This window comes from Microcaecilia unicolor, chromosome 9 (assembly GCF_901765095.1).
Source record: "Microcaecilia unicolor chromosome 9, aMicUni1.1, whole genome shotgun sequence".
Classification (NCBI taxonomy): domain Eukaryota; kingdom Metazoa; phylum Chordata; class Amphibia; order Gymnophiona; family Siphonopidae; genus Microcaecilia; species Microcaecilia unicolor.
The window spans coordinates 195,596,158-195,616,080 of NC_044039.1; the positions used below are offsets into that span (position 1 = coordinate 195,596,158).

The 19,923-nt window shown below is 47.0% G+C and overlaps 1 protein-coding gene across 3 annotated transcripts in view; it reads left to right on the forward strand.

Annotated features, from left to right (window-relative positions):
• The first annotated feature begins 1,094 nt into the window (after window positions 1-1,094).
• Window positions 1,095-19,923, forward strand: part of DEGS2 (delta 4-desaturase, sphingolipid 2) — a 128,195-nt gene continuing 109,366 nt past the window's right edge. Inside the window, exon 1 of one of the 3 annotated variants that reach the window (XM_030213954.1) lies at window positions 1,095-1,237. In XM_030213954.1, the coding sequence (XP_030069814.1) occupies window positions 1,156-1,237 (82 nt within the window). In that variant the 5' untranslated portion in view covers window positions 1,095-1,155. Of the gene's footprint in view, window positions 1,238-8,501; window positions 8,660-19,923 lie in introns of those variants that run through there. The other 2 variants (XM_030213955.1, XM_030213956.1) reach the window with 2 other exon arrangements.

Below are 19,923 nucleotides of genomic sequence, written 5' to 3' on the forward strand. Positions count from 1 at the left end.
ATTGCAGGCAATACATTTTTATTGAGCAAACTATATTTTATCATCAACTTTCAGGGCTGGTCTTAGACACCCTAGGAAGACCTTCAGCCTTGTACCCCATTAATTAACTTTTGGCCCTAAGGTCCTCCCAAAGATTTTGTTAATTAAACTCAAGAATTAGGGTCACCTCAATTGCACAGCTTGTAAAACAATCCTGAACAACATATGAAAGTGATAGTGCTTTCAGGGCCTATATTGATTGTACTACAGTTCTGCTGAGCAAAATACTGGTGGGGTCATGGTCCCCTGGATCACCCTGTTCCGCTGCCTACTATTGTTCCCTTTGAAACAGAAATGATGGTATATAAAGACTGGTGCCTATCCACACCAACTACTAAAATCAACAATCCGTTCCTCTCTCTCCTTCAGGGGGATCTTTTACTAAAGCTTAGTGCATGTTGTCTATCACAAGACCCATTTTATTCCTGTGGGCAATCGATGTAGATAACACGCGACCCCCCCCCCCCTGAGAAATCCTTTCTGCTTGTCCCAGATAACCATCTTCCTCTCTTCTACTACCTGTAGGCATCCACCGCCCTTTTCACTCTGACCGGTTTTCTCAGGAAGATCGTATCGGGGTTATTTTTAGTTGTATTTTTCTATTGCATTTTTGTTCATGGAAGTAAGTAGGTGTAAGAGAAGGGACTGAAAACCAGACTCAAAAACAACGTAAACTAATAAAAACGGACAGTTCTGAAAATGCAGTTAACGTGGGATTTTGATTATTATTTTTTTTTTCCTGAGTGTAGTTGCAAACTATCCGGAGTCCAGTCCAGCTTCAGAACTCTCTCCACTTTGCTAAGAAAAAACTACATCACCTAGGTGATAATGTTTGTATGGCAAAAAAAAAACCTTGAAGAAGGGACACCCCGAGCACCCTGTTACGTCTGAAGGCGACCCGCGCCCTTGTGTGGGCGGTGACTTTCCAGTGGTCACAGAGGTGGTGTCCCATGATTAAGCTGGCTTCAGTCTCTGGCGCCCCTTGGTACCGCCTCTTAGGTGTGCCGAAAGTTTATATAAAGTCCAGCCCTGAGTATGTGGGGTTTTTTTTTTGGCTATACTGGTGTTGGCAGAGGTGTGGAGAGTTTGTGGTGCCGGTGGATCCAGCAAGAAGGCATGGGCAACAGAGTCATTAGGGAGGATTTTGAATGGGTTTACACCGATCAACCTCACAGTCAACGACGGAAAGAAATACTAGGTAGGACCGCCTTGCAAAACGAGCAAAAATCAAAGGTAGAGGGGAGGTCTGTGAAATGATGAGGTCCATCACTTTAGCTTTCTGAGAGAGGCTACTTTTCCTGTTTTTCTCGTTTATCCTGAAGAGTGCATCTCGTTGACCGTGATGAGTTGTTGTATGTTACAATTTAGGTGTGTTGATAATTCTCTTTATAGCCTTTTAGATTAGATGATTCCCCCCCCCCCCCCCCCCAAGGGAAAGCACGGCGAACGAAATATACCTAAACAAATGCTTGTTTGTTTAAAAAAAAAAAATGCATGGATAACTTTTTTCATCCGCCTAAGGTCTGTTTTGTACTGTCACAAAGTTACGTTTAACTTTTTTCCTAGGTTTGTTAAAAGTAACCTCTTCAATAGCCCTTACACGTAGTAGATGAGTTTATTACACTTTTATAGCATCCCTGTGTGCGCTTGCACGCTGGTACTGCCTTGATATTCTCATACGTGAGCGGAACGAAAGCTATTTGCGCAGATAGAAGCAGGTGTAGCTTCTGATGACAATGCATGTAATGAGCTAAGGGGAAGGCGCATGTCATCCTGAAACACCTGTTTGCTTTAGGGAAAATCATAGCTTTCCTCCATAAAACTGACTAACACTTGGAGCTGGGACCTCCGCCTTCCCTCACACCCCCCCCCCCCCCCCCCCCCCCGCAGTGAAAAAAAACCACAACTGTGTGTGGTTATAAAATTAGGCTTCAGCTTATTTATTACAAGTTTAAGATACTGTTCGTGGGGTGGGGGTGGACCCCTGCCCCCCCCCCGAGCTACCATTATTATATATTGCCATAACTTCTAATCATTTCCTTCCAACCCTGTCGTGACAGCTAGTGCTTCTGTGCAGCATGGTCCTCCACGCTCCAACTAATCCCGGGTCACCTGACCCTCCTGCGCGCTTAGCTTCGAGTTAAACGTTTATGGCTCATTGTCTGATGAGCTGAAGCTTGTAGCTCAGGTGCCCACCCCGCCCTCTGCCACCTGCAACCCTCCAGTGGGTGGGCGGAAAGCCGCCTCCGAGGAGCAGGAAAAGCCCTGCTTCCCGGAAGCGGCTCCTTTAAATAACCCACTAGCCTATCCCCAGAAAACCCAGATTCAAATATAAACCTGCTGCATTCCCTCTACCCACTGCACATACATCCGGGTCTTTGCCCCTTTCCTTTCGGTGCCTTGTCACTGCTGCGTACTCCCAGCAGAGAGAAGTAGAACCCACCTGGGCGCAGCCCCCAATGGTAGGAGTCGAGAGGGGCTCTTAATTCTCTAGTAATATTCCTTTATTCTTGGCGAGTGAGGGGGCTGCAGTGGCTTGTACCTGTCTCCTGGAATGGAGATGCCATAACAGGTTTTGTAAGCCACATTGAGCCTGCAAATAGGTGGGAAAATGTGGGATACAAATGCAATAAATAAATAAATGAAAGCCCCTGGTCACGCCATATTTCGTGAATAAGCAAAACTATTTTTAGTAAACTGCTGAGTACATTTTCTCTCCACGATGTAGGCTGTGCTGGTGTAATAGCACGTAGCTAAAGGACTGTTGAGTAATCAACTTAATTGAAATATTAATAGATGCCTTACTTTAATATATCTGCTAGTGATATGCTGATGAGTTTTGATCATTTCCAATCAATTTTTAATAGGATTATGAATTTTGAAGTAGTTGCACGGAGACAGAAGGTTCACCCATCCCCCCATGCTAAAATAACATAACAGTAGCCAGTAGCTTCCATTACAATGCTATCAACCGTATCCATGAATTTTTTTTTAGTGCTATTAATTGCCATGGCACAAGGAAAGGATAGGAAGGCTAGCCTGGCATTACACTCCATGGAATCCCCACAGGACCTGGGTCCATCCCCACTGAAACAACGGGATGCCTGCTAAACCCTGTTTCCATGCAGATCTCTATTTTGAAATTGTATGAAAGAAAACGCTCTAGTTCACTCTTACGTTAAGAACCTTTAGATTCAAGTCAGTCTTTTCACATTCTTTTTTGCATTTTAGCTTTTCGTCTTTGGGGCAGTCTTTCTTTTGAGGTTTGCTTTTTGAAGGATTACTTTTATCTTTTGAAAAGCTTTGAAAAGTCATTTGTTTTCTTGATGTTTGATATTGCTTAGAATTTGTTCTTTTGTAGTTTAATTTGTTGGTTTTTTTTTTTTTTTTTTTTTTTAATTTTCAGAAGTCTTTATTTAATGGGCACGAACAGAATAAAAGAAAACAATGCAAGTTCTTAGTACAGTGTTCCAGTAATATACATTGCCAGAAAATTAGCAACATCATCCAACTTGATACAGAGCGTGCCCTAACCCAAACCTCCTAGCACACTTGAAACTTCAAATTTTTAATAATTTGTTTTTGTTTCTGGTGTCTTTATATCAGGTTTTTTTTTAGATCACATCTCGCCTCAAATCTCATATGAGAGAGTTGGCAGGTTATAAATCCTCTATACCATAACAAACGTATTTTTTTAAAGATTGTTTTATTGAAGTATTTGGACAGAAGTAAAATGACTGGGACAGTTTCTGACCTTTTTGAGTACCAGAACTAATATTCTATAGAACTGGGTTTACTTAATTCTGGGAAGAGAGTGGTATTGAAAGAATTTGAAACTCCTTCCATTTAGGCACTGTCCCTGTTAGGATTCTAGGTGCTTCTGTTCTGATGACCCTCATCAGAATCTGAATAAAATGCAAAGTGAAGGGTTGCTTTTCCTTTCTTTGTGGAAATCCTAGACAGGGCCCTACCCTGTCCCCCCCCCCCCCCCCCCCTGGTAATCCCAAGGTTGGGGCTGCAAAATTGAGCTCTAGCCATGGGAGGCCAGACAGAGCAGTGGCAGAAATGTGAAGAGGAGGAGGGTGATGTAGCACTTCTGAGGTGTGTCCTGTTCAGATGCTAATGGGCTTGGCATGTTATGCTTTAAATCATGCAGCACTGTGGCCCAAGATATGTCACTAGCAAGTCATAGGCAGCCAAGCTGGAATGGGAGGGTGAGGGAATGGGGACAAGAAACTTGAGTATAAAGATCTGGAAGGGGTATGATAGAGCAAGGGATTCATGGAGAGGGCAACAGTGAGAGAATCAGGGCACTTGGAGAGAGCTAATTGATTAGAAGAGTTGTAGGTCTGGAGGGATTTATTCTCTCTGGGCCATTAATTATTTTTCCCCCATTCCCCTTTTTCACTGGTCCCTGACTTCCCTGATCTCTTCCAGGGCCATCCAGAGGGCACTGCAGGCGGTGACAAGGGTGCAAAAATCACTGTGTCCATTCTGTCCCCAGTGATGGCTGTGGCACCATGAGTGGGGGCACTAGGGAATATGTCCCATGGAGTGTGTTTTTTGCTTGGGACAATCCTGTTCTCTTCTTACCTCGGATCCCTTTATTTCCTTCTGAGAGGCCCCTTCTCCAAAATGACCAAATGAACCAGGGCTTAAGAGAAAAAAAATGGCTTTTATTTTCATGAAGGAAAATAAATGCTACATAATTTATGGGCCGATGATCAGAAACAAACGCAGGCGCTAGAGGCTGTTAGCACCATACTAGCGCCTGCGTTTGCAACTGCCCCATGATCAGAGCCCCTGAGCACATGAAACATGCTCATGGGTTCTGAATGCAATGAGCATGCAAGTGCATGCAAAACAGGGCTCTTAGGGCAAGTAGCATGCAAATGCATGCTAAACCTATTCATCCCCAATGATCAGCGCACCAAAAATTGGCTTGCTGGCCACGGCAAGCACTACGCCAGTTCGGAGCTGGCATTAAGGTTTGCAGACCATTTTGGAGGAATGATGAGCCCTGTCCAGCATGCATTTCCATGCTAGCAGGCCCAGATTCCCCCCCAGTGCAGCAGCCCTGGCAGGAACTCTGACCCGACCCCCAGCAATGGGGGACCCCCCCAACACAGATTCAGGGGGAGGGCTGGAGATCCGGTGGGTCTCCAACCCCCCCACCACCACCACCAAGCATCCCACTGATGTCCCTGGTGGCCTAGTGAGTCGCGGGTAAATCCCCCCCCCCCCCGTTGGTTGTATAGCGGACCCTCCCCACCCCCTACCTGCAGTTGGAGGAGGAATGTGGCCTCCCTTCTTTTCCATTGGCGTTGCCTGCAAAATGGTGGTGCCCAGCCTGCCCAATGCATGCTGGGTTTCGCTGGGCAGGGCTTCACACCATATAAAGGAGTGAAGCCCTGTTCAGCGCATCCCAGGATACACTGGGCAGGGCTGGGCACCACATTTTGCAGGTGGCGCAGATGGAAGAAGAGAGAGGCCACCTCCCTCCTCCAACTGCAGGTAGGGAAGTGGGGAAGGGCAGCTAGACCACCAGGTGGGGGAGGGATTTAACCACGGCCCACTGGGCCACCAGGGACATGGGTGGGATTGCTGGGGGGGTCTTAGGGGGACCAGAGGTCCGCTGGACTTCCAGCCCCCTGTTGCTGGGGGGGGGGAGGGGTGGTTGGGTCTAGTTGGGGTTCCTTACCCAAGCCCACTGGGCCACCAGGGACATTGATCGGAGGGATGCAGGGGGGTTAGGAGGGCTGGAGACCACCCAGATCTCCAGCCCCCCTGAACCTGTGTTGGGGGGATCGGAGGTCCACTGGACCTCCAGTCCCCATTTTGCTTGGCTCGCGCGGGGGTAGTTGGGGTCTAGTTGAAAGCCCAGACCTGTCAAACAAGTGCGGGAGGACTGAGCTCAAGCACAATTCTCCTGCATTTCTACCCCATGATCAGAGAGAATTGTGTGCTTAAATTTGCATGCAATTATCTGTGATCATAGGTCCGGTAAAGCCACGCACTGTTCCAGTGCTATTTTTAGAGTGCTGTTTGGAAAAGTGTGGGGCTTTTGATCATCTGCCTGTTTGTGTACATTCCCTGGGAGAGGAGAAGTAGCCTTAGTAGTTAAAGAAGTTGGCTGAAAACCCTGGAAGCCAGGTTCAAATCCGTTGCTGCTCCTTGTGATTGTCACTTAACCCTCCGTGGCCTCAGGGTACCATCTCAGATTGCAAGTTATTTATGGGCCAGTGATCAAAGGTAAATGCAGGTGCTAGAAGCCACTAACATCCATATTAACCAGCCAGGCATGATGAGAGGGCCCTGGTGTGACAATCATTGGTCATGCCAGGGAATACTGCAAAGCTCGTTTAAGTTATTTATTTTTTAATTTGGATTTTGCTCACACCTTTTCAATTTCTTTGACCCTGGAGGGCTCACAATCTGTTTGTACCCGAGGCAATGGAGGGTTAAGTGACTTGCCCAAGATCACAAGGAGCAGCAGCAGGATTTGAACCGGCCCCCTCTGGATTTCAAGACTGGTGCTCTAACCACTAGGCCACTCCATTAGATTTAAATGAGTTCGGCGGTATTCCACCCATATGATCAGAGAACAGTTCTCTGATTGTACAGGTAAAATAGCCCTATGCCAGTTCCGAGGGGGGGGGGGAGTCAGGTCAGGCCCTCTGCCATGGGGGGGTGGGGAGGGGAGTGCGCTAAACTCCCAGGGCCTCTGTTGGGGGGTGGGGGTAGAGGGTCTGGAGGTCCACCAGACCTACCTGTAGTGATATGTTTGACAGGTCTGGGCTCTTTCTTTCTTTTTTTTTTTACAGCCCAGACCTGTCAACTTCTATGGGATGATTGTGCATTGCTACCCCGATGATCCATGGAAGTTAATAGCACACATAAATTTACATGCTATTAGCTTTGATCATAGGGGAGCTATTGGCTTGTGCTGGAACAACATGGGGTTTTGATCATGGGCCCATCAGGGACAGAAAAAATGGGTACAATATTTGAATGTGTACTTCTTCAATAGCTTTCAGGCTTGCAAGCAGTATATAACTTTTTTTTTTAACTTGCGTCATCATAGATGTAGATAACATCGGTTTATTGGACTAAATTCGACTTGTTTGACTTATTTATATGTACATACAAATTAGGCAAATGTCACTATTAGGCACAGAAAACCGCAGAGTCTTCCCCTGAGCTGCTACATGAAACTGGAAGCTGTGTTTCCAATGGATCTGGAAGAAGTGCAGTAGGGTAGAGCTTTCTCCAGGTACCATATTTTCGAAGGTGCTTCTGGTGCTACTATGGGGGGTGGGGGGAGAGGAGAGGGTGAGAACAATTAGGTGTCACAAGCAGAAGGTACTATTTCATGCTGCTTGTCCCGTGTGTTTAAATACTGTATTTCTGCATTGGCTTACAAAGTAGACTTTTATTATTTTCATTCATTAGTATGTGCCACCTCACAAGACTGAATTGTATAAAATAAATTACATGATAATTTAATTGGAAACATCCTCACAATCGTTATTGTGGGGGGGGGGGAAAAAAGTACAATGTAATTGCTAAACAGCTTCTAGTAGACTCTAACCAGGGGAAGTGCAACGTCTGGTTTGTGTATCCCCTCCAACCCAAAAAATTTTCATCAAGCTCCCAAGTTTTCTAACTGACGATACTCTGCCGAGCAAAATATTGGTGGTATCATGGTCCCCTTTCCGCTTCCTACTATTCCCTTTGAAACAGAAAATGACGGTATATAAAGGCTATGATGCCCATCCTCACAAATTACTAAAATCTACAATCCTTTGCTCTCTCTACTTCAGAGGGCTCATTTGCTAAAGATTAGCACATGGTGTCTATGGGCCCTCAGAAATCCTTTCTGCTTGTCCCAGATAACCATCTTCCTCTTTTCTCTTCTACTACCTGTAGGCATCCACCGCCCTTTTCACTCATACTCTGTAGGAGTCTGACCGGTTTTCTCAGGAAGATCGTATCGGGGTTATTTTTAGTTGTATTTTATTTTTATTCATGGAAGTAATTAGGTTTGAGAGAAGGAACTCAGACTCAAAAACAACGTAAGCTAATAAAAATGGAGAGTTCTGAAAATGCAGTTAACGTGGGATTAGTATCATTTTTTTTCTGAGTGTAGTTGCAAACTATCTGGACTCTAGTCCAGCTTTGAACTCACTGCTTTCCTCAGATATAGGCTCAGAAGGGTCTATATACCTAGGTGATAATGTTTGGATGGCAAAAACCTTGAAGGGACACCCCAAGCACCCTGTTAACGTCTGAAGGCGACCCCCGCCCTTGTGTGGGCGGTGACTTTCCAGTGGTCACAGAGGTGGTGTCCCATGATTAAGCTGGCTTCAGTCTCTGGCGCCCCTTGGTACCGCCTCTTAGGTGTGCCGAAAGTTAATATAAAGTCCAGCCCTGATTATGTGCACTATACTGGTGGTGATAGAAGTGTGAAGGGTTTGTGTTCCAGTAGATCCAGCAGGAAGGCATGGGCAACAGAGTTATTAGGGAGGATTTTGAATGGGTTTATATCGATCAACCCCACACTCAACGAAGGAAAGAAATACTAGGTAGGACCGCCTTGCAAAACGAGCAAAAATCAAAGGTAGAGGGGAGGTCTGTGAAATGATGAGGTCCATCACTTTAGCTTTCTGAGAGAGGCTACTTTTCCTGTTTTTCTCGTTTATCCTGAAGCGTGCATCTCGTTGACCGTGATGAGTTCTGTGTTACAGTTTAGGTGTGTTGAGTATTGTCTTTATAGCCTTTCAGACAGATTATCCCACAAGAGAGACCACGGCGAATGAAATACACCTAAACAAATGCCTGTTGTGTTTACAAATGTACGGATAACTATTTTCAGCTGTATTAGATCTCAGTTTTTTTTTTTTTACTTTCACAGTCAACTTTTTACTTTAGTCTAAGTTTAACAGTAACCTCTTCAATAGCCCGTACCCGTAGTAAAGTCCTTCTACCCTTTGTAAAGCTAAGGTTGTGTTGCAGTATATCAGGTCGTATTGGACGCGGTTTATAACATTTGTGTGCTTTCGCATGTTGGTACGGGCTGTTGACATTCTCATATCTGATCAGAATGAAAGCTGTTTGCGCAAATAGAAACAGGTGTAGCTTCTGATGACATGCGTGTAATGATCTGTGCTTTAGCCTTTTATTGACTTGTGAGGGGAAGGTGCATTTCACTCTGAAACACCTGTTTGCCTTAGGGGAAAAAAAATCATAGCTTCCCTCTGTAAAACTGACTTACACTTGGAGATGGGACCTCCGCCTCCTCTCTGTCCCCCTCCCCCTTCTCTTACACTCTCCTCAACCACACCCGTCACCTTCCCACAGTGAAAAGAATACAATGCAGCTGTATGTGGTTATAAAATTAGGCCGCAGCTGGTTTATTAACAAGTTTAACATAGTGAACATGGAAAAATACTCTGGCTTCCGAGCTACCGCTATCATATTGCCATAACTTCTCATCATTTCCTTCCAACCCTGCTGTGACAGCTAGTTCTTATGTGAAGCATGGCCCTCCACGCTCCACCTAATCCCGGGTCACCTGACCCTCATGCTCTTAGCTTCGAGTTAGGTGCCACCCGCAACCCTCTCCTCTAGCTCTTGCCACAGAGGGTGAGTAGGAGAGTGAGCAAGAAACCGCCTCCGAGGAGCAAGAAAAAAGGTTGCCAGGTGGAAAATTTTTTTCCCACCCAAACCAGCCTAAATCCAGCTCAAAACCCGCCCAAACTCAAACCCCGCCCCTGACACCCCCACCCCCGCGTCATCAACCCCGCCCCGCCATCATCGGCCCCGCCTCCCCATCATCGGCCCCGCCCAGAACGTCACTAACCCCGCCCAGAACGTCACTAACCCCGCCCCCGCGGCAGAAAAACCCGCCTAAAAACCGCCCAAAATACAAAAAAGAAGCCCAAAAAAACGCAACCCGCTGCAGGCAAAAATTTCCCGCCCACCTGGCAACACTCCTGCTCCCAGAAGCAGATATTTTAAATAACCCCCCCCCCCCCCCGTTGCCCTGCCCTTGATAGTCCTCCAGCCTATCCCCAGGCAGGAACCGGGTGGGAAAACATAGATTTAAATATAAATCTGAATTCCCGTGGGACTTCCTCGCGCCCTGCTCTACTCCCCCTCCCCCCTCACATCCCTGTCTTCTCCCCCTTCCTTTTGGTGCCTTGTCACTGCCTACTCCCAGAGAGGACCTGGGACCTGCTCGATGTTAGAGGTCGAAGCAAGCTCTTGGCCTCTTAATTTTCTAGTAATATTTCTTCAGTCTTGGCAAGTGAGGGCTGCAGTGTCTTGAAAGTCCTTGATCGCTCTTTATTTCATGAATAAGCAAAACTCATCCTTAGTAAAACTACCTGAGGTACTTTTCTCACCTCGCAAAGTAAGGGATCCGAGATAGGCTGTTCTGGTGTAATAGCATGCAGCTAAAATAGACTGTGTTGAGTAATCAACTTAATTGAAACATTAATAAGATGGTTTACATACAGATTATTTTTTTCAAATATATTTATTAGTGATTATGATGATCATTTCCAATCAATTTTTTAATAGGGTTATGACTTTTGAAACAAAAGTTGCACAGGAACAGAAATTTCACTCATCCCAGCCGTCTCACTGGAATTTCCTCCGTCCCCATCCCTGCCCTTGTGTTAAAATAACCTGGCTTGTGGTAAAATAACTCAACAGTAGCCCATCTTGATAACTTCACCATATCTTAATTTTGTTGGTAGGCTGGCCTGGCACTACATACACTTCTGCAGAAACCCCAGGACCTATTTCCATCCCCACTGGAGTCTTGAGAATCTGGAGGGTTGCCCCACAGGAACAGCGGGATTCCTGCTAACCTGGTTCCAATGCAGCTCTCTAATTTGAAATTGTATGATAAAAGAATGCCCTATTTGTAATTAAGTTCATTCCTGTGTAAAGAACCTTAGACAAATCCCTCCTTTCAGTACCCTTCTCCACCACCGCCAACTCCAGGCTCCGCCCCTTCTGCCTCGCCTCACCCCATGCTTGGAATAAACTCCCTGAGCCCATACGCAAGGCTCCCTCCCTACCCATCTTCAAATCCTTGCTCAAAGCCCACCTCTTCAATGTCGCCTTTGGCACCTTACCACTATTCAAGAAATCTAGACTGCCCCAACTTGACATTTCGTCCTTTAGATTGTAAGCTCCTTTGAGCAGGGACTGTCCTTTCTTTGTTAAACTGTACAGCACTGCGTAATCCTAGTAGCGCTCTAGAAATGTTAAGTAGTAGTAGTAGAGTCAAGGCAGCTGTTTTGCAGCTTAAGTACAGAAGTATTGCCAGACTGGGACAGACCGAAGGTCCATCAAGCCCAACATCCCATTTCCAACAGTGGCCAATCCAGGTCACAAATACCTGGTAAAATCCCAGAAAAGTACGAAACATTTTAAGCTGCTTATCCCAGAAATACTGTCAAACACACACGACCTCTCTTGGTCCTCTAATCTTCAAATGTCAACAAATAACTGACCAAGTATTAAACAAGTTAGCTATATAAATCAAATTAAATTAAACGGGATAGAGTATTAAACGGGGTACAAGATCTCACCAACCTGCCTGAGATAAGTGTAGTGTGCATAGATAAGTTAAGATAAGATGTGAAGTTACAATATAACATCAAGATTATTAGTAGGAGGCGGGAGGAGAGTCTGATTAATTTATGAGCACCAGTGAGTGATTCACCTTAGGGTGAACTGATAACAGTTGTGCCATTTGTATGAGACTCTATCCCGTTTAATTAAATTTGATTTATATAGCTAACTTGTTTAATACTTGGTCAGTTATTTGTTATCCCAGAAATAAGCAGTGGATTTTCCCCCAAGTCCATTTTAATAATGGTCTATGGACTTTTCCTTTAGGAAGTTGTCCAACCCTTTTTTTTTTTTTTTTTTTGAAACCCCGCCAAGCTAACCACCTTTACCACATTCTCTAGCAATGAATTCAGGAGATTAATTACATGTTGAGTGAAGAAAAATCTTCGGCTAAACAGATGTCTGTGGCGGTGTCTGCTCGCCGCCTTCTATGGTTACGGCATTGGGCAGCTGACAAAGGTTGGTGAAGTTGCCCTTTCGGGGCCACCTGTTATTTGGAGAGGAACTGAAAAAGATTGTCAAGGACCTGGGGGATTCTAAACCCCAGAGGTTACCCGAGGATAGGCCGCAGCCTTCTTCCAAGGGTCATGCAGTTCCCTCCTCTTCCAGACCTCGCTTCCGTGAAGCTAGAAGGTATCGCCCGGGGCGCTCTGCTGGGGTTTCTCAACGTCCCCGTTTTCAGCAGAGGAACTCCTTTCGCTCGGACAAGCAATCCGCAGTAGCTGGGACAAGGCCAGGTGTTCAGGGCCGTCCTTCACAATGATGGGACGCCGGTCCACTCCTCCTTGCCAGCTGTAGGAGGACACCTTTCCCTCTTTCTTGAGGACTGGACCAAGATTACCTCAGATCAGTGGGTTCTGGACCTGATCAGAGAAGGTTACCGATTGGAATTCAGCGCCCCGGTGAGAGACGTGTTTTTGGAGTCCCGATGCAGTACTGCCGTCAAATGGGCGGCGGTAGAGGAGATCTTACAAGTCTTGTTGCACCTTGGAGCAGTGATCCCTGTGTCTCCCGCCGAATGCGGCTACGGTCGTTACTCCATTTACTTTGTGGTGCCGCGAAAAGGCGGGTCTTTTCGGCCCATTCTCGACTTAAAGAAAGTCAACGAATCTGTGAGTGCGGCATTACCCTGCGCTCCGTAATTGCGGCAGTCCAGGCAGGAGAGTTCCTCACGTCTCTGAACCTAAAAGAAGCTTACTTGCCCATTCCTATTTGGCCCCCGCACCAACGGTTTCTCCGGTTTGCGGTGTTGGGAAAACATTTCCAGTTTCGGGCCTTGCATTTCGCCCTCACCACAGCTCCCTAAACCTTTTCCAAGGTAATGGTGGTAGTAGCTGCTTACCTCAGGCGAGAGGGTATCCGGGTTCACCCGTACCTCGACGACTGGCTCATCCGAGCAGACTCCAAGGAGGAGAGTCGTCATGTCACAGCCAGAATGGTCTCAGTACTGCAGTCTCTGGGCTGGGTGGTCAATGTACCCAAAAGTCACCTGACCCCCTCTCAGTCTAGAGTATTTGGGGGTCCGGTTCGACACAAGTTCGGGGTTTGTTTACCTACCCGACCTAAGACGGTGCAAACTTCAAAATCAGGTCCGTCTGCTCCTGCGGATGCCTCGCCCTCGAGCTTGGGACTTTGTCCAGCTGTTGGGGTTGATGACAGCCACTTTGGAAGTGATACCATGGGCGAGAGCGCACATGAGACCTCTGCAGATTGCCCTGCTTCAACGATGGTCCCCGATATCCCAGGATTATCAATGCAGACTCACGTGGCTCCCTGCGGCCCGGCTCAATAAGGAGTGGTGCCTCTCAGACTGCATGCTGTGGCGGGGAATGCCGCTTGCCCTTCCCAAGTGGTGCCTGGTGGTAACGGATGCCAGCCCTCAGGGCTGGGGAGCACATTGCTAGGGAAGCTATGCCCAGGGTCTGTGGACACCTGAGGAGTCGGGATGGTCCATCAATCGCTTGGAACTGAGGGCGGTATTTCAGGCTCTTCTGGCCTTTCACATGACCCTGGAGGGGCTGGCTGTCAGAGTTCTGTCAGATAACACGACAGCGGTGGCCTACATAAATCGCCAGGGCGGCACTCGGTGTGCAGCCCTGGCTTAGGAGGCCGCTCAGATTTGCCACTGGGCCGAACTGCACCTACAGCTTTTGTCAGCAGCTCATATCGCAGGTCAGAGCAATGTGCAAGCCGACTTTCTCAGCAGGCATCAGATCGACCTGTCGGAGTGGGCATTGGCAGATGAAGTATTCCTTCAAATCTGTGCCAAATGGGGCAGGCCCAAAGTGGATCTCATGGCATCAAGCGCAAACGCCAAAGTCCTTTGCTTCTTCAGCAGATGAAGAGATCCTCGCTCAGCGGGGTTGGATGCTCTGGCTCTACCCTGGCCCGCCAGCCTCCTGTATGTGTTCCCGCCATGGCCCTTAATAGGGTACAATCTCCTGAGAATTCGGCTACACCAGGGATTGGTGATTCTCATAGCCCCGGATTGGCCCAGGCGCCCGTGGTATGCAGACCTTCGGTGGATGCTGGTGGAGGCTCAGTTTCCTTTGCCTCTGGTACCGAACCTGTTGTCGCAGGGCCCGGTGTCCATGGAGGATCCCTGCCACTTTGGTCTTACGGCATGGCTATTGAGAGGGCACAATTGAGAGACAAGGGCTATTCCAACAAGGTCATCGCCACTCTCTTGCAGGCCCGCAAGCATTCCACTTCGTTGCATATTCTCGGATCTGGCGCCAGTTTGAGTCCTGGTGTGCTTCTAAAGCTCTTACACCCACACGAGCTTCTGTCTCGCCGATACTTGACTTTTTGCAGGATGGTGTACAAAAAGGCTTGGCCTATAATTCCCTGCGTGTTCAAGTGGCAGCCTTAGCATGTTTTCGGGGGAAGGTCTCTGGCCTCTCCCTGGCTGCGCATCCAGACACTGCACGGTTTCTTAGAGGGGTGCTTCGGCTTCGTCCTCCCGTGCAGGCCCCTTGTCCGGCCTGGAACCTGGGGCTAGTATTAAAGGCTCTGCAGTGTTCGCCCTTCGAGCCTCTGAGGCGAGCTTCGGAGAAGGATGTGACTCTTAAGACAGTCTTTTTGGTGGCCATTACTTCGGCGAGACGGGTGTCTGAGCTCCAGGCACTGTCCTGTCGAGACCCATTTCTGCAATTCTCAGAGTCCGGAGTGACAGTACGTACGGTGCCCTCCTTCCTGCCTAAGGTGGTATCAGCGTTTCACCTGAACCAGTCCATTTTCTTACCCTCCTTTTTCCAGGGAGGAGTTTCCGGAATCTTTTGAGCAGTTGCACCTTCTGGATGTGGGCAGGGCTCTGTTGCAGTATCTGCGGATGTCAAATGCTTTCAGGACCTCTGATCACCTTTTTGTTTTGTTGTCAGGTCCTCGCAGAGCATCTCCAGCGTCTAAAGCTACTCTGGCTGGTTGGCTCAAATAAGCTATTTTTTCAGCATATCTGCTGTCTGGCCGGCCTCTGCCTGAAGCCTTTAAGGCACATTCCACAAGAGCGATATCTTCCTCTTGGGCTGAAACTGAAGCACTCTCTCTTCAAGAGATTTGTGGTGCTGCTACTTGGGCGTCTAAGCTCTCGTTTGCCCGTCATTACAGGCTGGATGTGGCTGCCAGGAGGGACGTGCTTTTTGGAGCTCAAGTGCTCACGCGTGGTGTGGCTTGTTCCCACCCTATCTAGGGATTGCTTTGATACATCCCATCAGTTAATGGATTCATCTGCTGCTGATGACAAGGAAGGGAAAATTAGGTTCTTACCTTGGTAATTTTCTTTAGTCATAGCAGATGAATCCATGAGCCCTCCTTGATTGATTGATTGATTGATTGATTGATTGATTAATGCTGTTTTGGGTTCAGTTTTTCCTGTAGATATGTTCCCTCATTGAGAGAAGTTGGAAAACAGTCTTCAGGATTTCTGTTCTGTTACAGGAGTTCGTCCCTCCTTTGAATTACTGCTCCTGTTCTGGGGCGTTCGTTCACTGCAAGGAACGTTCATGTTATTCTACTTTGCGGTGTAACACTGCTTTGGAAGCTTCAAATACTGAGAGGCAGATGGCGCTAGCTGGCCAAGCGGCACTATGGTTTTCAGTGTTCTCCCTGCTATTCATCTGCTATGACTAAAGGAAAGAAAATTACCAAGGTAAGAACCTAATTTTCCCTTGTGTTTGACTTATCAATTATGTAGGTCATAATTAGTTCCAAATTTAGTTTTATACTTGTTGGGGCAATTTCTCTAAATGGGTTAGTTTTTCGCATCACTGGAGATGAAAAGAAAACTGAAAGGAATCCCACGAAGAATGTAGCCAGCAAATGACAGTGGGAAGCTGGCGAAGGCTTCGGAAAAACCAGGGACCTAAGATCATCAAATCACAAAAACACTTTATTTCTGGTACTTACAGAAATTGTGCACAGCCGGACACCGCACCGTGTTTCAGCACACAGTCCCTGCCTTAGGGGGTTGTAAGTTGTTGATGTAATCAAAACACTGTCAGAAGCTTAACATGGGGAACGCTTCTGTAGTTATTAAAATGGTCTTTTAAAAAGACCTTGGTATTCGCAATGCTCCTGTAGGAAGCGTCAGTGAAAAACGCTATGCTTTTAAAGCATTCATCTGACAACAAATTCCAGAGTTCAATTACACATTGAGTGAAGAAAGTGTCTCCTATTCTAAAGTGGCCTAGTGGTTAGGGTGGTGGACTTTGCTCCTGGGGAACTGAGGAACTGAGTTCGATTCCCGGCACAGGCAGCTCCTTGTGACTCTGGGCAAGTCACTTAACCCTCCATTGCCCGCCGCATAGAGCCTGCCATGAGTGGGAAAGCGCGGGGTACAAATGTAACAAAACAAAAAAAAAAAAGTACTACTTAGTAGCCTCATTGTGTGCCTCCTAGTTCTTTGTATTTTTTGGCAAAAGTAAACAAGTGATTCATGTCTACCATTTGTGAAATGTGAGAAACGATCTCAACATAACATGCAAGTATTCATCTTAAACATGCTTCAAGTAAGCAACACAAAGGCATTTTGCTCTGTTCCAGGCTCACCCCTTCTCTCATTTGTTCCACCCTCTCCCTTTCAGGCTGCCTGCAGGAACACGCCTACTGCTTTGGTTCTGGATTCTGAAAAATGACAGAACTGGATTCCAGTCTCCCCCCCCCCCCCCCCCCTTGAATTATACCCTGAATATATAGGGGATTGTCAAACTGAGTCAGGTGTAAGGAAAGTCAAAAGTGTGCAGCATTATGTTTTGACTTGTCCTTTGATCAATGTGCGACTTAAATACAAAATTTAAAAAAATGAAAAAAAGTGTCATAGTGGAGCAACATTTCATGATTTGCTGCACCATATTTCCACTTAACATAGCTACCAACATTTCAAAATGAGCGGGGGTGCCAAACATAAAACAAATAGCCCCTTCTAGGATACAGTGAAGGAGTTTGCTCAAGTTCTCAGCACCTGCAGAGCTGGTTTCTGAGCCTCTTAAAACATTGCAGGGCCTGTTGGACCTTGGCATTTCCCCTCAATTACGTGGAGGGGCATAATCGAAAGTGAGTGCCCATCTCCGTGGGCGGCCATGCGAAGGGGCGGGACAAACCATGTTTTCGAAAAAAGATGGGCGCCCATCTTTTTTTTTTTTCGATAATACGGGTTCCATTATCGGTTTTCAGTGATAATGGAAACCGAAGGTGCCCAGCTCAAAAACGAACAAATCCAAGGCATTGGGTCGTCGGAGGGGCCAGGATTCGTAGTGCACTGGTCCCCCTCACATGCCAGGACACCAACTGGGCACCCTAGGGGGCACTTTTACAAATTAAAAAAAAAATTAAAATAGCTCCCAGGTGCATAGCACCCTTCCCTTGTGTGCTGAGCCCCCCAAACCCACTGCCCACAAGTCTACACCATTACCATAGCCCTAAGGGGTGCAGGGGGGCCACCTACATGTGGGTACAGTGGGTTTGGGGGGGTTTGGAGGGCTCAACAACCAGCACAAGTGGAACAGGTGGGGGGGGGGGGTGGGCCTGGGTCCGCCTGCCTGACATCCACTTCACCCACTAACAACTGCTCCAAAGGACCTGCATACTGCTGTCAGGGAGCTGGGTATGACATTTGAGGCTCGCATATAGGCTGTCAAAAAAGTTAAGTTCTTTATTTGTGGTGGGAGGGGGTTAGTGACCACTGGGGGAGTCAGGGGAGGTTATCCCCGATTCCCTCCGTTGGTCATCTGGCCAGTTGGGGCACTTTTTTGGGACTTGGATAGTGAAAAAAAGGGTCCAGCAAAAGCGACCCAAATTCTCGCTTTTGCCGCCCTTTTTTTTTTTATTATCGGCCGAAGGCGCCCATCTCTCCTCGGCCAATAAACACGCCCCAGTCCCACCTTCACCACGCCTCCGACAAGCCCCCGTCAATTTTGTTCGTTCCTGCGACAGAGTGCAGTTGAAGACGCCCAAAATCGGCTTTCGATTATACCGATTTGGGCGCCTTTGCGAGATGGGCGCCCATCTCCTGATTTGGGTTGAAATATGGGCGCCCATCACTATCGAAAATAATGCCGAGTAGTAACATAGTAGATGACGGCAGATAAAGACCTATACGGTCCATCCAATCTGCCCAACAAGATAAACTGAAAGCACAAGGGGAATACGTATGCATACTTGATATTGATTTATTCTTACTGTTTTCAGGGCATAGACCGTAGAAGTCTGCCCGGCTCTGGCCTTGTTCTCCAGCTACTGAGGCTATCATCAAAGCCCCACTCCAGCCCAAATCTGTCCAGCCACAGTCAGGGCACAGACTGTAGAAGTCTACCCGGCATTGGTTTTGCTTCCCAAATACTGGAGTTGCCATCTAAGCACCACCAAGTCTGGTTCCATTCCTTCCATACAGGATTCCTTTGTGTTCATTCCACGCACTTTTGAATTCCGTTCTGTTTTCATTTCCACCACCACCTGCGGGAAGGCCTACCAGGTATCTACCACCCTCTCCGTGAAAAATTACTTCCTGACCTTATTCCTGAGTCTGCCCCCCCCCCCCCCCCCGCAACTTAAATTCATGTCTTCTAGTTCTACCGCCTTATCTCTGGAAAAGATTTGAAAGGTATATCACCCCTGTCTCTCCTTTCCTGAAAGGGTATATATCTTCAGGTCATCAAGTCTCTCATCATACATCTTGTGGTGCAAACCCCATACCATTTTCTTGAAACCTGACATTTCTCCTCTAAAACAGACATATGAAACAGCCTTGCAGAAGTAGAAACTTTTTCTTTGTGTTCTGAGTCTACCCTTCATATTGTAATCTTTTTATTTTAACTTAAATGCGTCATGAGCCATGTTGATACTTGACATGACAAACACGTTTTAAATACCTCCTCATCCAACCACTTTCTTGACTTCCAGGATATATATAAATAAAAATATGTAGCAGAGGTTGTCAACCCAGACTTGGAGGGGGTTGGGGGTAACACAACCAGTCTGGTTCTCTGGATACCCACAGTGAAACGTAATATACTGCCTCCATTGTATGCAGATCTCTCATGCATAGTCATTGTGGATATCCAGAGAACCTGACTGGCTGAAGATGTCCTGAGTGGATTGAGAACTACAGAGATGTCAAGTTGGCTCCTTTCCAAACTGGAGGTTTTGAACCAGTTCTGGATTTTTGACCACCCCATCTTGGCGTATTATGTGACTTGCAACACTGATGATAGGCCTGGTGGAGGGGGGGGGGGGGGGCAGACAGGTGGGTCTGAGAGGGAGAAAGGAAGCTGTGTTTGGGGACAGCAGTGGTGGGGGGTGGTGTAGGGCCTTTCGTGTTTCAACTTCAGTATTTCTCCTATTAGTAACATTTACATGCCATGTGTCCATCTCATGTTGGAAGACTGCCAGTGTAAAACTGGTTCATCCATAATCTATTGTAACTTGCACATACCTCACCTCTGTAATTACCATTAAAACAGATTTGTTTGGGTGGGATTGCTTTAGTCCACATGTTTACTTTGTGTGTTGAAATAGTGTAGACCAGGTGTTCTAAATAGTCCTTGGAACACACCCTGCCAGTCAGGTTTTCAGGCTGTCCACAATGAATATGCACGAGATAAAATTACACTACCTTCACTGTATGCAAACCTAATCATGCATATTCATTATGCATATCCCGAAAACCTGACTGGTTGGGTGTGTCCCGAGTACTGGATTGAGATCCACTGGTGTGGACTGATTTAATGACTTCATCCAAAC